This window comes from Aspergillus undulatus (assembly GCF_047715775.1).
Source record: "Aspergillus undulatus strain CBS 261.88 unplaced genomic scaffold BDV17scaffold_5, whole genome shotgun sequence".
NCBI lineage: Eukaryota > Fungi > Ascomycota > Eurotiomycetes > Eurotiales > Aspergillaceae > Aspergillus > Aspergillus undulatus.
The window spans coordinates 364,664-381,254 of record NW_027396609.1 but is presented as its reverse complement, the minus strand read 5'-3'; the positions used below and the strand labels follow the sequence as shown (position 1 = coordinate 381,254).

Here is a 16,591-nt window from a genome sequence, read left to right as displayed (position 1 = left end):
CATGTTGGGGCTTTTGGTTATTTTTACATCCCCACTTTCACGGTATTGTCTTGATTCTTCCATTGAGACTATCTTTGTAAAAGTAATACAAAACGTGCTTCTATTGGCCTTTGAGTGGACACCATGCCCTGTCTGTTTTCTGTATGGATCGAGTATTTTTGCTTGTTGGTTGTAGCGAATGGCTGATGTATGAATCTCTGGATCGCTGACATACGAAGTAGACCGTTACAAGGACAAGCATCAGAAACTGGTAAACTGGATCTTGGTCTTGTCTAAATCATCCGAGGACGTCCTGAACTCCAATATCGGTTGAAATAATAGCCAAACGCCTCACGCGTGAGGAATGTATCCACCTTTTGCAATGAAGCAAGTCTGCCATCATGCTCAATTGCTGCGCGCAACTCCTTCGGAGAGTAGCCCAGTACCTCCCATATTCGGTAATGCTCCCCCTGCTCATGGTCCTCTTGCCTATTGTAATCAGGTAGGAGTAGGGCCGAGAAGGACTCGATCCGCGGGGCCAGGACGTCTTTGAGACGAAGGCCGTCCTCAGGCCTCCCTAGTAGAACTTTTAATTGCATGAATAGTCTGCGTAGCTTGGTGAAGCTTTTCATGGACTCAAAGCAACCTTTGATATCGGCTAAGTCCTGCTCACAGTCGAAGATGCATTCCACACCGTTGATCCCGCAGATTATCTCGAGATGTTCGAGTGTGCTTGCAGCATGCTGCTAGATGATTTGCTTCAGCTTGATCACATCATATCTGATAGAGAAGTATGTAACTCCGCTGATGCATTCCCACGATAGAGATACCAGCTTTTTCGTGCTGGAGATGATGCTCTCTAGAAAGCCTTCGGGGCAAACGTCCGCTCTCCAGCCGCCCGCGGGTCCGAGATCAATCTTGAATCTCAGGTGCTTGAGATTAGGGAGGTGAACGAACATTGCCGTAGTGCCGAATTGGGATGAGTGTGCCTCGAGCATGAGGGGCGTCAGGTTTGACAGCTGCAATAGAAGGATCCATCTCATGACTTGCGCATTTGAGTTCTCGAGTCCGTCGAGTCCCGTTCCAAGAGCTGGAACCAGGTGTTGGTTCTCTCTTTGCTGGTGCTGAATTTGTCTTTCAACAATCGCGCTGCTTCAATCATGGTCTTAGATTTCAACTTAGGTTCCAGTAGTGCCGCCCACCGGCTTTCTTCATCTCCTTATTTGCCTTCGTCCTCGTCGCCTCGGCCGCCATTTCAACTCCAGGTCCGATGTCCTTCTACCACGAATGCACCTTTGACCATACTTGCAATTTTAGGCCTTTCAAGCATTGCGCGGCAGATAACTTGAACCCTCCGGTCGGTAGGGTTATCAATCCATCTATACAAGATAGGATCGACAAGGTCCTGAAAGGTCTCGGAAACCAGCCGCAGCCCCTGGGCATCTCGAACATCTTTCTTGGAGCCCCTCCAAAATAAATCGCTAATTAGCTCCGTAAGTATGAGTGTAAAGATCTCCGGGGGAACGTAAACAGCCGTGGCTATTTCCCTGGGTTTGTTTGGATAGCGCTTGGTTTCGACCTTAGAAGAGCCTAAAGATGTTGTTCCTGAAGACTTGGACGCACTAACAATATTAGTTAGCATGAGCCAGCAATATATTTCAAGAATCATGTTCATCTTTCAGATCGTTTCACTTTGTGTTGGGTTGCAATGTCTGGCTTCCATCTGCGCATCGTTCCTTCCCCATCTATATTTATATCACGTGATTTATCACTGGTCCTTCGTCGAAAATGCTTCGTGGGAAATCACAGCCAAGTTTGAGTCATTCAAGTCTAGGGCTTTGTTGGTTTGTCAGTCCATCATTCTTAGAAACTTGGGATCTTGTATCATAAACGCAGACACCATACAGAGCCCACCAAACGTCATCGTACTTGGTTGAAAATCTAGCAGCCGCTCCGCATCACAATCCACGTCCGCCCCAAAATATATCTCCGCACACTCTTACAACTTCCCAAATCTCCTCCCTCACCATACCACCAGCAGAATGGCCGAAACAACCCCATCAACAACATCATACGTCGTGGCGACAGCGATTATTGCGGGCGCCACAGGCTACTTTCTCGGCCAAGGTGCGTCACTGGGCCTGTTCGGAAAGGAAAAAGAGGGCTGGCCGAATAGCTACAATGTGAAGGTGCACACGCACTCATCGGACGAAGAATATGAGGTTGAGGAGGATGAGGAGGACAGCGAAGAAGGAGACGGGAGTGAATTGGCGAACTTTGAAGGGAATAATGAGGAGGTCAAGCTTGTGCTTGTTGTGCGGACGGATCTGGGCATGACAAAGGGCATGTATCACGCTTTTTCTCTGCCCTTCCATTACATCCATTACACTCGGAGTGGACACGGCGCCGCAATCGCAGAGGTCGAGATGAAAGGCTGACTGTTTTGCGCTGATACAGGTAAAATCGCCGCCCAATGCTCGCATGCAACGCTCGCGTGCTACAAATATCTCGTTGCGAACCCGTCCAGTTCTACGATCCTGCGCCGCTGGGAGCGACAAGGCCAGGCGAAGATTGCGCTACAAATAAAGTCGGAGGAGGAGTTGCAGTTGTTGCAGGCGCAAGCTATCAGTCTCGGACTTTGCGCTCGGGTTATACAAGATGCTGGGCGCACTCAAATCGTCAGCGGGAGCAGGACAGTGCTTGGTGTTTTGGGACCGAAGAGCATTGTTGATAACGTGACGGGGCATCTGAAGCTGCTTTGAGCTTGACTGGGATGACACTTGCTGCGGCAGTCATATGGATGCTCAGCGTAGGTGTTTGGTGTTGAAACACAAGAATTGCATATACCCTTGCTCTCCATCGCTCATGGAATACGGCGTGTTTACCCAACAGTATGAACTGTCTGAACTCTGAACGTAAGACGAGCAACATAGAAGAACCCTAGCATGAGGCCCCAAGCTTACAGAATACATAAAGCTATATATCTTCCAAAGGAATGTCGGCTAGCCATGGTTTATCCCTAACCTCATCAGGCAACGCCCAGATCGGTAAAGGGAACAGGAATATGACGCCGTCAACACCGAGACCTCCAGCCGAGCTCACCAGAGGGAGCTCAAGACCAGAGTGAACCACCCGATGCCAACATTTAATCTGAGATCTGTCGACAGGAAAACAATGACACCAAACAAAAAAAGGGTGCCTCCGTTGCCGTCGAACTGTCCAGCAATCAACCGATACGCAGAGAGTTTCCTCCCCACGACCAGGATCGCTAAACACAGATCTGCGGTTGTTCTGTTCATGAAGAGGAAAAGAAAAAAGAAGAGAGGAAAATTTCTGGGCGTGTCAGATATTTATGGGCCGCGCTAAGGCACCACCGTCGGCGCTAAACCTTACCGAGAGGGGCGCTTATGTAATGAGACCTCGGCGCCGCGCCCGCCTGGACGACCTAACTATCGGAGGCTGAGATTCTTTCAAGACATCCAGATCACTCGCCACCAAGCCTCCAGTTTCAGTTCGGATAACTTGCACTGATACTCAGGCGCAAATATGGCGGACGCGATTTCCATCGAGCAGAACAACAAGATCCGAGCCGCCCTGGGGCTGAAGCCTCTGCCCGTCCCCGGCGAAGGCCCATCCTTCAAGGAGTCAAACGACGACTCCTCCGACGAAGAACCAGCGAGCACGATCGAGACCCGAGAAGCAGCCGCTTCATGCAACTGGCAAAAACTGCAAGATGAGGCCGCGGCGAAGAAGAAGCGCGAGGAGCGGAACGCGGCCATCAAGAAGGCGCGCGAGTTAGCGCAGCGAAATGCGAAGCTCGAGGGGACGACGCTGGGCGAGAGCGCGGATGCTGACGTGGACACAAAGACCTGGCTACTGGGCACGAAAAAGAAGCAGAAGAAGATTGAGCGGGAGCGGGCGCGCAAGTTGGCGGAGGAGTTGGAGGAGCGGCAGCGGGTGGCGGAATATACGGCTGCGGATCTTGCTGGTATCAAGGTCGGGCATGAGATTGGGGATTTTGGGGGAGGGGAGGACCATGTTCTTACGTTGAAAGATACGACTATTGATGAGAATGAAGAGGAGGGTGATGAGTTGGAGAATGTTGATCTGCGAGACAAGGAGAAGGTTGCGGAGAGGTTGGAGCTGAAGAAGCGGAAGCCAGTCTATGACCCGACAGAAGAAAACACCGGGATTCTGGCCCAATACGACGAGGAAATTGATGGCAAAAAGCGGAAACGGTTTACACTGGACGCCAAGGGATCTACTGCAGATGAGCAGGAGGCGCGACGACAAGAAGTGTCTGAGAAGCTGAAAAAGAACATTATTAGCCTCAACTTCGAAGCCGAAACCCCTGCTTCTGATTATATGGATCTGAGTGAGATAAAGGTCAAGAAGCCTAAGAAGAAGAAGGCAAAAATCACCAAGAAGAGGTCCGCTCTTGACGATGACGATATCTTCCCAACCGAATCCGCCGATACGCCATATGGTTCTTCCATGGACGTTGACACCGTGAACGGCGCACCCGCGCCGGCGTCTCGCAAAGCTTTTGATGAGAATGTCTCATTTGTGGATGACGATGATTTACAGGCATCCTTAACTCGACAAAGACGAGCCGCCCTGAAGAAGCGTCAAAAGGCACGACCAGAGGATATTGCACGTCAACTCAGAGAGGAGGGATCACAGACTCCAATGGATGTTGGAACGCCAGACGAAGAAGAGCCCGGCCTAGTCATCGACGAGACTTCGGAGTTTGTTTCGAATCTACAAAAACCAGTTCTACCGGAGCCGCGCGAGCGCCGACAAACCACGCCCCGCGCCGGAACTGAAGAACCCGAGGATGAACAGCCTACAATTGAAGGTGACGATGTGGACATGGAAAGATCATACAACGATATTGAAGATGAAGAAGATCTCCAAGAGCGTCTTAAGCGCGAAGAATCACAGGCTCAGGCCCCTCTCACTGGGACGGGTTTAGAGGAGGAAACTACACTATCGCAAGGTCTTGGTGCTACACTAGGTATGCTCAAGAAGCGTGGCCTAGTGAAATCCACGGACGCTGCAGAATCGAATGCGCTCCTCCGCGACCGCAACCTCTTCATCGCAGAGAAGAACCGCATGGAGACAGAGGCCGAGCGACGTGCTCGTCAGCAACGTGAGCGTGACCGGGCGTCAGGAAAGTTGGATCGCATGTCTGCGCGCGAACGAGAAGAGTATGCGCGGTGGGAAAACAAACAACGAGACCAGCAAGAAGCCCGGCATATGGCAGAGGTGTTCAACAAGGAGTACAAACCAGACGTTCAGCTCAAATATATCGACGAGTTTGGTCGCTCGATGAACCAAAAGGAGGCCTTCAAGCACCTGAGTCACCAGTTCCACGGCAAGGGCAGTGGTAAGATGAAGACCGAGAAGCGGTTGAAGAAGATTGAAGAGGAGAAGAAGCGCGAGGCTATGAGTGCGCTCGACAGCAGTCAGCATACCGGTATGAACAACGCCGTGGGTGCGACTGCACGGAAGAAGGGACAAGCTGGAGTCCGCTTGGGCTAGATTAGTCTATCCTTTCCAGGTTTCACGAACATAGATTTGTACACTTTACCCATACGCATCCTATATCTGAACTAGCATAGTCTCTCGACCCAGGACTTTACTGACCCTGGTAGTCCGACATCCGGTGACCGCTATAGGTAGAGTAAGATCTGATAATGCAAGCATCTCTCCGCGGGCGATCCCGGAGTAGCATTCGATTGGCATTTGTAGCATCTGTGATGATCTCGGGAGTTCACCTGGGCAGCTCTGTGCTTGGCATGTGGGGGAATTTAACCGATCAAAAGCAAAGCTCTCGGGATCGGGTTCGCAGGACACTTAGGCAACGGCTCACTAGCAATGCTGGGTTTGAAATAGAGCTATTTAATCTGACCAGTTATACGTTCAATTATTTCTTGTAGAGTTGATTTTGCCGTCCGAGAGTATAATCTCTTTTTTTCAGTGGCAACTTTGACGGAGTCGTAGTTGAGGTGTCTCCTCACAGGTCACACAATTTACCCCAAATCCTGTGAGGGGAACCTGTCCAAAGAGTTCACCGAAGCGGGCCAGCAATAATCTCCTCCTCGACCGAGTACGTAACAGTGCACCGTGCTCTTGGAGCTTGAGAGTCAGTCTGGAGATGGACGTGGAGATGTGGAGGTACCGTAACACATCAATCATTCCGAGCTGAAGATGCCTACCAGAGTCTTCAATTGAGCCAGTACTCTAAAATGAAAGAACAATAAAAGTTATATCGGTCGAGTTCGAGCCGTAGTCGCGTCGGGTCAGTCGGTCTTTTACCCGCGATCGGCCCATGTTGGTCGCATGAGTCAACAAAAACACTCACACAAACACCGCTGCATCTCCGACCAGTGACCACACTAGCACGCCTATTTATCGCGCCCTTGCTGACCGATCGTCCGCCTCCCAATTCCTTTGTCTTTTGTTTCTTCTGCTCTCGTTCTTATCTTTTGATCCCCTTTTCTACCCCAGATTTCCATCCCCCATTCTTGATTGATTGTCAATCCTCCATCCGCCATGCTCTCTACCCTCAGAATCGCCAGCCGCAAGGCCGCCGCCCACGATGCTAGCGTGCGCTCCGTGATCGCTGGCGCCAGATATGCTTCCACCTGGGCCAACGTTCCCCAGGGTCCTCCTGTAAGCTTCAATTCCCATCTAGAATCATCAATCAATGCAATTGTTGATGTTGGTTTGATTTTTAGGATGCTATCCTTGGTATCACCGAGGCCTACAAGGCCGACTCTTTCAACGAGAAGATCAACCTGGGTGTCGGTGCTTACCGTAAGAGACCCCGACCTAGCTTTCGACCTTCACTCGAGCTTTCTTTTCTTCGACCTGCATCGACAATTGCTCTTCGATACAGTCAGGTAGCTAATTTTGCTGTTCTCAACAGGTGACGACCAGGGTAAGCCCTACGTCCTGCCCTCTGTCCGCGCCGCCGAGGACAAGGTTGTTGCGACGCGTCTCGATAAGGAATATGCCGGCATCACTGGTATCCCCGCCTTCACCAAGGCCGCTGCTCAGCTCGCCTACGGTGCCGACTCTCCCGTCCTAAAGGAGGACCGCCTCGTCATCACTCAATCAATCTCCGGTACTGGTGCCCTCCGCATTGGTGGTGCTTTCCTCCAGCGCTTCTACCCCGGCGCAAAGAAGATTTACCTCCCCACTCCCAGTTGGGCCAACCACAACGCGGTCTTCAAGGACGCCGGCCTCGAGGTTGAGAAGTACCGCTACTACAACAAGGACACCATTGGTCTTGATTTTGAGGGTCTGATTGAGGACCTCAAGAACGCTCCCGCCAATAGCATCATCCTGCTCCACGCTTGCGCCCACAACCCTACCGGTGTTGACCCTACTCAGGACCAATGGCGCAAGATCAGCGACGTCGTGAAGGAGAAGGGCCACTTTGCTTTCTTCGACATGGCCTACCAGGGCTTCGCCAGTGGAAACGCTGACACCGATGCCTTTGCTCCCCGCCACTTCGTTGAGCAGGGCCACAACATTGCTCTTTGCCAGAGTTTCGCCAAGAACATGGTAAGATCGAGCAATTGGTTTTCTGGGACTCTCAGATATTAACGCAATACGTAGGGTCTCTACGGTGAGCGTGTCGGTGCCTTCTCTCTCGTCACCGAATCCGCCGAGGAGAAGAAGCGCGTCGACTCCCAGATTAAGATCCTCGTCCGTCCCCTTTACTCCAACCCTCCCGTGCACGGTGCCCGTGTTGCCTCGACCATCATGAACGACCCCGCTCTCAACAAGCAGTGGCTCGGTGAGGTCAAGGGTATGGCCGACCGCATCATTGAGATGCGTGCTCTTCTCAAGAAGAACCTTGAGGACCTTGGCAGCAAGCACGACTGGTCGCACATCACCAGCCAGGTACGACAGACTTAGACCTAAGTTTCCTGGAAATAGTACTGACAGTGCTGTAGATCGGCATGTTCGCCTACACCGGTCTCAAGCCCGAGCAGATGGAGGCTCTTGCTAAGGAGGTAAGCACCTATTCCCGAATCATCCAGAATACAGAACTCCTATTAACGCACGAGCAGCACTCCGTCTATGCCACCAAGGACGGCCGTATCTCAGTGGCCGGTATTACCTCCGGCAACGTCAAGCGTCTCGCCGAGTCCATCTTCAAGGTGACCGGTTAACTTACGCAACGTATTTTGGAAGACGATAAAAATAAGCGGAAATAGAAGGCTAGATTGGCAGGCACGGTTTCGAATTGGAATCTGTATCCGCCTAGATGGGCGTGGGAGGGGGTGTCTTTGTACTGATATCCAATTTTGTTTCTATTAGCATTTAGGGGCATGTTTTAAAATTCACTTGGATGATTGACTGTTTATGTTCCCTCACTCATCCACGTATCTTCTTGGACATATGTTTGCAGGCCTAGGGAATACTTATAATAGCTATGGCTAAATGTCTAGACATCGGCTAGGTAAAGCCTCTCCACCGACCTGGTCCAATATCCAACCCAACGGCGAGAACAAAACTATCACCAATTATTGCTTCTCATACCCGTCAACACTGAAAACCAATCAAGTTCCTTTGAAAGGAAAGGAAATCACCATGCATACGCATGCATATAAGTATTGCATATGTCTCGATTTAGGCAGCTATCCGAGCCAGCCAGGGCTCCTAAAATAACATCCTTTGCCCTGGGCGATGTCGGTGATGTACATATCTTGACCGCTGCTGAATGCTGATGGTAAAGCTCGAGGTCGGCGTGGGCGCGTAGCTACGTAGTACTAAGTAGAATGCATGAATATACCGTGTAGACTGTAGACAAAGTATGGCTCCGCATTGTATCGATCCGTAAGTACGGTTCGTTGACGTGGGAGGGTACGTACGTGGATATGTCTAGAGTTGAGGCTGGAAATTTGGTACTTTAGGGACCTCTTGCCCGATAAAATTAGGTGACTAGTTAGCATTTGGTTTGAAGGTAAGGCGATCGCGAGGCGCAGGAATCATAGTATGTAGTTACTTGGGAAGGTAGGTCAGTGATAATAATAGAATCGCGCGTGCCTCAGCCCTGTTCTTGGCCTTTCGCCTCGTACAGTACTCTGTACATCGGTAGCATGGGCTTCACTTTACGGCGAATCGAGGCTGAGGCGCTCGGGGTGAATGTCATCTCATTGCATTGGGACTCGACGAGGTATACCGGCGATTCGAGGCAAAATTAGGCACAGGTGAGACAGGGATCTGTCTGTTCCTTACTTATGCACGCGGTAGTAGACTCGCTATTCGCTACGGTACCTTGACGATCGAGGCACGGGGCACAAACACAAGGCACGTTTCAAAACCCAGGGTAGAGCGCCGAATAATAGGCCGCAGGCTGGTTTCACGACATGTTCACGCCGTTTTATGGAGAAGACTGCGATGACTTACTCGGACAGCTTAGACCTCTACCTACGGTAGATTCTGTAACGTTGGTCAGTGGTTTTGACAGCGTGCTACAAAGGTAGCAAGGTTATCTGGACTATTAATATGAGAGCCCTCATCCTTGGGTACCATACCTCAACCACAGCGTTACATCAGAACGGCACCAATGACAAGATCGCGGGAATCGTGCAGGGACTTTGGTATAAGGCAGGGAATGATGTACTGTCAAGATCCATGCGTTCCAGCTGGTCGTTGGACTCGCTGGGCTGGGAGCCCTGCATTGGTGTCGACTGCTGGTCCGCTGACTGGGGCGACCAACATGGGGCAGAAAGGTGAAAGGTGAAAGAAAGAACTCGAGAAAGTCGAGAGAGTCGAGAAAGTCGAGGATTTCGTCAATAGTCGAACAAAAAGTAGCTAATTCGTGCAGAAAGTAGAGGCTTAATGCTGAGAAAAACCGGTAATTTACCCGTACCTGATGAGGTGCAGGAAGTTGTACAGACAGGGAGTCAGAATAGGGTATAGATGGACGTTGTAAGACATTTCCATGCAATGTCTTGAAATGGTGGGCTTGGTCGGTGCTAATACTTTCCTTTGACCGTCACTGTAGTCGATTGACTGGCGGTCGAGCTTTTCAAGACGATACTTGAACCTCGTCGTCGATTCTAAAGAAATTGTCTGCCTGATGGGAGACAGCAGGCAGAGGCAGTAGAGTAAAAAAATACTCGATCGCACGTGAACCGTCCTCGATAAACCCCAGATGGCCGCCAGCTTCAATCACTGGCAGTGGGATGCGGTAGCAGTTGGTCGAGATCCTCCGGCTGCATCACAGCAGAGGGCTAAATGCAGTGTTGTCATAGCTTTCCATTTCCACATCCATTTTCTCCAGGTCCGGACAACCAGCCACTGGGTGGAAAGGGTTACCAGGTGACAGGGTACTCAGCAGATCCAGGTTCAGACTCTCAGCGCAAGGTCAGCGCATGGAATGCGTTGCGCGTATTCCTCAGGCGTAGATACTGCTGGGGTCTGGGACTATAGTTTCGTGAAAGTTTCCTGGTCCTTGTCGGAACGGGCCTTTGCCTTGCTTGCCCGGCTCGACGCGGAGTCTGGAACAGGAAGGAAGCGACATTAATGGATCGAGTACACGCGTATGTGATATGTATCAAGAGCGTGTAAAGCACTGGAGCAAGATCTTCGAACCAAGTTGTTTCTTGAGTTTAATCGTGAAACACTTATTTCTTCATAACTGACTGACCGAAATGGATCGCAGGGAGGCCCAACCTCAGGGCTCACGCTGTTCCTCCCAGTCAACCGGGAACCAATTATTTCCAGTGCGAACTTTCTTCTGGCGGCGCCCTACGGCCTTGCCTGCCAGGTTTTGCTTTTTTCCTCTCAGACATTTTCTTGCGAGAAGTTGGGGCCGTCCACTGGCCGTTCACGTTGTTGGAGCCTTGGAGGGCCGGGCACACCCGTGTCGTCCGGCTTTACCGCGCGAGCCGTAACACTCGTAACCTGACATTCTTGTGCACTCTGTAGCAGGCGAACGCCCGCACCCAATCGATTCCCATCGGGTTCTACTCAGGAGCAATGGAGGATTGGTTTGATCACCAAACTCACCTGGGCTAATCGACCAAGATTGTTTCGGGTGCTGGCTAGGGTTGAGGAATGATTGAATCTACTGGACTGGAGATCTCGGCCCTGTAGATCATCGCCCTGAAGGGTGTTCAATGGTTCGCATTTCCTCTTTTGTTTCTCCGACGCGGACGACCAAATCGATCCAGGAGCTCACAGGAGCTGCCGGAGACTCGGATGGTGGCAAAACGACAGGGAGCTAGAGTGGATTTTCGTCTGCTGCTAAATGGTTAGGTCGTGCTATATGAGTCGCTCGTATTTATCTAGCCCGACTCAGCAAGGTCCGGCCTATTATTTCTGCAGTGACATGGGCGTGCTTTACCTTGATCTGATATCACATCGTAGCTGTACGATAGCTTGGACAGTATAGCCAGCCCACATTGCAAGAAGTCCGTGGGCGAGCGAGCGACTGGAATTTTAAAAAGGTTCAAGGATGGTTCCGCGGGTGATCTACCATCCATGGACGATCCAGGGCGATTGGTGTATTTTGGTATCGTAAAGAGTAGTCTGAGCATCCCCTCAGTATCTGAACCTCCATACTTCGTATGCAAGCAACCAGTTTGGTTTCTTGGTTTCTGGGAGTAGGCTGGTAGCCGCTCCGAACGCGACTATAAATGACGGGCTGCTGGAGATTTTCTGGAGACCGGATTACGCCTCGCACGTTTCGTGATGGTCAGATTCCGAGAGGCCGCCTCGACTTCACACTGGCTCTTTCTTTCATCAGGTCTCTCAATTGAAGGAGAGTGGATTTGGCGAGATACTTGAATTCGAGTTCCTTCTCCCATGTTCTGTGGGAGAGGCCGGAGACAGTGAGGCACCTGACAGAAGACTCCACCCGCGAGGAAGGAGCAGTCGGAGCACTCTGTACGCAAAGTTAGGCTTCTCCTCACGGCTGAGGGGACACTACTAATGCACACTTGATGCTCAGAATCTGAGAGCACTTACCATGGAAAATACCTGATCGTCAATCCACTGCGCACTGCGCTCTATACTCAGTATACATCGGAGGCTGAGCAAGTTAATAGCTTCTCAATCGGCTGTGGACGATTGGGCGGAGTGCGTCGACTGCTGCGACCGACAGCGGAGGCTTTGACCGTTTGGGACTCACAGCTCCAACGGACCACGCTCTCTGGCCAAAACACCACGCACATAACTTCCACCACATGCCGCGGCTTCGATCCATACAACGGCGATACACAGGAGATGAAATAAGAGTGCTCCGTAGGTCTCGCGCTTGTGCTCCGTATAACAGCAAGCTTTGCATGCGCTTGGACCATTCATATCAAGGAAGACAAAACATGTACTACTTCCTAGGTCCTCGGGACGTTACGTCGGAGTCGAATCCCGTCCGGAGGAGTAGTCGAAGGTTGATGCTAAGTTCTTCAGGCACGAAAGACCAAACCTTACTGCAAGAATCCCCTCATCACACACTTGGTTTGCTATGACATTTGTAGTGTTTGACTTGAATAAATGTTGCGGATGATTGTGACTCACCATGATATACTCCGGAAGTATGTACCTTTTGAGCACTGGGACATTGAAGACCAGCAACCGTGCCTCTGGTGGTTCACGCTGACTAGTTTCCGGGAGAGTGGGGAATGCAGTGCCACCACAGCTTGGGGGTTGTTGCGCTCGTCACAGTGTTACCACTTTACCAGTAACCACTGTTACAGGGGCTGATGGGGCCTGGCCAAGGGACCAGCTGACTGACATACCTTGAAAGTCATTCGGTTCAAGAAACTGGCGATGTAAATAAATAGATCGAGACATCATAAGGAGCAAGCCCCGAACGTGTACGCCTCCTATCTATCCATCGTTCCTTTAATAATGTCCCTGTTTCAGAGTCATCGACCGCTCTGTTCAGCTGCGGGTCAATGATGACTGACATGGACTGCGGAACTCTTCAGGAATCAGGTCAGGTCAGGTCAGGTCAGGTCAGTCTTCAAGGTTGCCCTACACTAGTGCTACAGTCACCACCGACTCCATTCAACGCGCCGTTCCCCGTACTTGTGGCCGTACTATCATCTCTCCTTCCTATTATTATTCGTCTCGCTTGTCGCTGGAATTCTCCCGAACAATCAAGGCCTGGGCCGTAGAAGAGTAGAAAGACTTGCAGATGGACAAAACCCGGTATCCAATGGGCAAACAATCCTGCTTTACAGGTAGGAAAAGTTGAATGCAAAGAGGCGGCGGTCTTTCGGGGCCTGCAAGTTCGCGAAAGCGGTAAATAAAGAGCAAGATTAAATTAATTAATAAGATGATGCTGCTGGACGCTTCCAAAAACATCATTGGTAATACTGGTCGGAGTATTGGTAGTCAGCTAATTATCCTGATTATTATTATTCTGTATTGCTGTGGCCAGTGGGAAAGGACCCCGAACAACAACAATACGGCCCAGAAACCAGAATACAGCTGGGCTCCCCACTCGCCGTGTCTGGTCACTGGTCGCCCTCACGCTCCGCCTTACGCTTCCCAAGCCTGCTTCCTCTTCGGCATCATCTCATCTCATCTCGCCCTCTTTCTCCCGATTCTCTCTCCTCTCCTTCTCTCTTCCTCTGGCACCAAAACCCTTTCTGCCATGGGTTTTGCTGCCTCCCAACCCTCGTTCGCCCTTCCATAGCAACTTCCTCTTCCACCTTCAATAACCTCCGTTTCTTGATTCATGGCGTTTTATTGTCTCGACTTTCCCTCCCGTACCCTCGGCAGATGACCTGCCGCCCTGTGCTGCTACCCGTTTCTACTCCGATCCTCGAAAGCAGATTCGCCCATTCCAATTATCCCTCGTCCTCTATATACACTTTCGTGCCTACTGGGTGTTGCCCATTTCCGAGCATGATGTCTACCCTACGAGTCTCCGAGACGGGGTTGTCTCTCCATAGAGACAACCTTGGGGTCGACACCACAGCTAAAACAGCTCAGATTATGCGTCTGAATCTCGCCCAAAATACCCTTGACGAGCTAATTGAGAGCCTGCGTGCCGATCAACCAGCTCGAATCCGCCTCGGAAAGCACCAGACCTTATACTACGGCCCCAACAAGTCACAGCACTTCCACTCCTCCTCCGAGTCCCACCGATCTGAGATCTACTCGAACAGCTCCACCGAGGATGGCACACTATACTTCACTGGCGTTTTGAGTCACAGCTTGGAGGTCCAGAAAGCCCAGGAGGCTACCGCGGCCACCGACCAGGCGTTGGCGAACCTCGAGCAGAGCTTGAGTGCCTTTGAGAGGGGGAAGGAGTCCAAGAAAACACACATGATCAGTGATATTTCGGAAGTGAGAGCTCTAAAAGCGGGTGACAGCCGGTCAAGCACTGGAAGGCAGGCGGCCCTCCTCGCCCGCGGGCCCTCGAGTAAGGTGGAACTGGAGAAAGATCGTTTACTGAAAAGCAAGTCCAACACGAACCGCTCAGTTTCTTCAAGCCCTGCTTTAGGCGTTGCTCGGTCACCGATCCCCATCACTCCCCTCACTCCCACTTCAGCTCCGCTTTCTCAGAACAAGGACCGCCTCCGCCTCGAAGCCCTCAAAGTTCCCTTCATTCACCTCTTAGCTATTCGCGCCGTCTCGACCAAATTCCTTGCCAAACAGACTCGCTCCTCCATTGAAGACTGCACATCATTGGCTCAGAAATATGGAATAGAGAACCGAATCAACCCGGAGAAGTTCGATCTTCGAGATAAGGTCTACAGAGAGCTGGACGTGTGGAAGTTTCCTTACCCGTCTCAGGAAGACAGGCAGGAAGCGATTGAGAATGCTATATCGGCATTCGACCGAATGAGGATTTCACGCTCCGATAAGCTGTGGCAAAGTTTACTTCCTAAGGAGGAACGTGGGAAAGGCAAGTGTCTGTCGCGGCTGGACTTGCGAACAGGCCCGATTAAGAAAGCCATGACTCCCCGAATTCAGGTTTCAGACGAAACCGGCAAGGAGGCCTACGCAACAAGTCAAGAAACCGACAAATCTGCCGGCAGTGCTAAGCCTGGCGAGGCAAACGCCACCCCGAAGTCCGGTATGAATACACAGAAGAAGCGGATTGATAAAGATTCCGCCAAACGACCGGCCTCAAAAGCCAAGCCCACGGGGAACAGCACCTTGACGGGTCGTGTGACCAAGAAGTCGGATAAAAAGGCACCTTCGAAATTGGAAAACAAATTCAAGTCGGCGGAATATGTGCACGAGTCTGACGACGACGATACCGATCTACCGGAGGTATCTTCATCCGAAAAGTCTCAACCGCAACGGACTCAGCCGAAACCCAAGCCGGCACCAAAGCCCCTCGACTCACGAGGTTCCAAAGAGCCCTTGCATGTACCGACACCTAAAGTTGAGCAGAGCGATGCTCCGCCACCCAAGGCAGACCTCTCCAACAGCAAACCTGCTGCTGCTGCCGCGAAAAGACCACCGTCATCCCTGCCACCTAGCCAGAAGTCTCCTCAGAAAGCGTCACCCCTCGCGTCGTCTCCTCCCGCTAAAACCTCCGACCCGCAAAGCCGCAGCCGATCGTCCAGTCAGAATAATTCGTCTAGTTCGTCTTCCTCCTCGCCCTTGATTTCGCAGAGACCGCACATCAAAACAGAACTGCCTGCTGCCAAACAGCCGGCTAAACCAAACGGAGTGACACGACAACCCGAGGCGACAAATTCGCTGAAACGCAAGGCAGAATTGGAACGTCCGCCAATCCAGAATGCTAGCTGCCTGCATGCCGATCTGGACCACAAGCGACGGCGGGCAGTGAGCACTTCGAGCGGTAGCACTGGAAGCGCATCACCGCCCCTTAGTCGCGAATTACTCATGCAACGGCTGCGAGAGAAGTCTCAAAAGTTCAAACAGTATTACGCCAAGTACCGTTCGTTGCACGATGCCATGGCGGCCCACCAGAATCCACCGCGGGCAGAACTCGACAAACTACAGAAACAACATACGCGACTTCAACTCATGAAGAAAGAGATCTGGGATGAAGATCGACGGCTCCGAAACGGACTTTGATGATTGCGACAAAGCATGGTTTATGGACATCATAATCATCCCCTTGGCATTTAGCAGAATTGGTTATCACAGCACAGTCCTCTGCTAACGTTTCTGGAGTGTTTTTTTTTTCTCAATGTCTTTTTCCTGCATTGCATTTTCAGCGTGAAGCATTTCATAATTGTTTTCGAGGCGTCATATTGACCTCGAGCTGCATCGTTGCATTACCGTTTGCATAATTAGATTGCCAAACACCTTTTGCTGTATTTAGCAGAACATGGGCATGGACTTGGATACATTATTATAGACATTTATTATAGTATAAGCAAGGAGATTGGGCCCTGCAAGGAGCGCGAGCCCAAAAGTCAAATAGCGTTCACATACCAGACACAACACTATTCTCAACCAAGTTATTGTTTCCTGCAGATATTCCTGTAAAACAAATATCCCTCAATCCAATCGATTCCGGCTTACCCCTCTGTGGCTGAAATTTGGGGTCATCCATTCTTGACGATATCGTCTCCATCCAACCATAGCGTAGCCGTAGCGACTCCGAGAAATCGACTGCTCAACGACCGAAGAAACAGCGCTCGGG

At 51.1% G+C, this 16,591-nt stretch overlaps 6 protein-coding genes across 6 annotated transcripts; 4 read left to right on the top strand and 2 right to left on the bottom strand.

Moving 5' to 3' along the window:
* Positions 1-234: 234 nt before the first annotated feature.
* BDV17DRAFT_253559 (uncharacterized protein) lies at positions 235-728 on the bottom strand. Its single transcript, XM_073756665.1, has one exon. The coding sequence runs from the start codon at positions 609-611 to the stop codon at positions 273-275; it is 339 nt and encodes a 112-aa protein (XP_073619544.1). The 5' UTR covers positions 612-728; the 3' UTR covers positions 235-272.
* Positions 711-1,412, bottom strand: BDV17DRAFT_253558 (uncharacterized protein). The gene has a single exon (XM_073756664.1). The coding sequence runs from the start codon at positions 1,020-1,022 to the stop codon at positions 726-728; it is 297 nt and encodes a 98-aa protein (XP_073619543.1). The 5' UTR covers positions 1,023-1,412; the 3' UTR covers positions 711-725.
* BDV17DRAFT_253557 (aminoacyl-tRNA hydrolase PTH2) lies at positions 1,397-3,264 on the top strand. The gene is made up of 3 exons (XM_073756663.1): positions 1,397-2,322; positions 2,437-2,881; positions 2,943-3,264. The coding sequence occupies exons 1-2, from the start codon at positions 2,022-2,024 to the stop codon at positions 2,739-2,741; spliced, it is 606 nt and encodes a 201-aa protein (XP_073619542.1). The 5' UTR covers positions 1,397-2,021; the 3' UTR covers positions 2,742-2,881; positions 2,943-3,264.
* Positions 3,265-3,466: 202 nt separating this feature from the next.
* Positions 3,467-5,926, top strand: BDV17DRAFT_253554 (U4/U6-U5 snRNP complex subunit SNU66). Its single transcript, XM_073756662.1, has one exon. The coding sequence runs from the start codon at positions 3,526-3,528 to the stop codon at positions 5,521-5,523; it is 1,998 nt and encodes a 665-aa protein (XP_073619541.1). The 5' UTR covers positions 3,467-3,525; the 3' UTR covers positions 5,524-5,926.
* Positions 5,927-6,380: 454 nt separating this feature from the next.
* Positions 6,381-8,304, top strand: BDV17DRAFT_173666 (putative aspartate aminotransferase). Its single transcript, XM_073754816.1, has 6 exons — positions 6,381-6,657; positions 6,723-6,801; positions 6,914-7,554; positions 7,609-7,896; positions 7,950-8,009; positions 8,067-8,304. Exons 1-6 carry the CDS (start codon positions 6,538-6,540, stop codon positions 8,166-8,168), a joined length of 1,290 nt encoding a protein of 429 aa, XP_073619540.1. The 5' UTR covers positions 6,381-6,537; the 3' UTR covers positions 8,169-8,304.
* Positions 8,305-13,863: 5,559 nt separating this feature from the next.
* On the top strand, positions 13,864-16,017 carry BDV17DRAFT_279463 (uncharacterized protein; the record flags this gene model as incomplete). The annotated part of the gene is made up of 1 exon (XM_073759721.1): positions 13,864-16,017. The coding sequence occupies one exon, from the start codon at positions 13,864-13,866 to the stop codon at positions 16,015-16,017; it is 2,154 nt and encodes a 717-aa protein (XP_073619539.1).
* Positions 16,018-16,591: the final 574 nt, after the last annotated feature.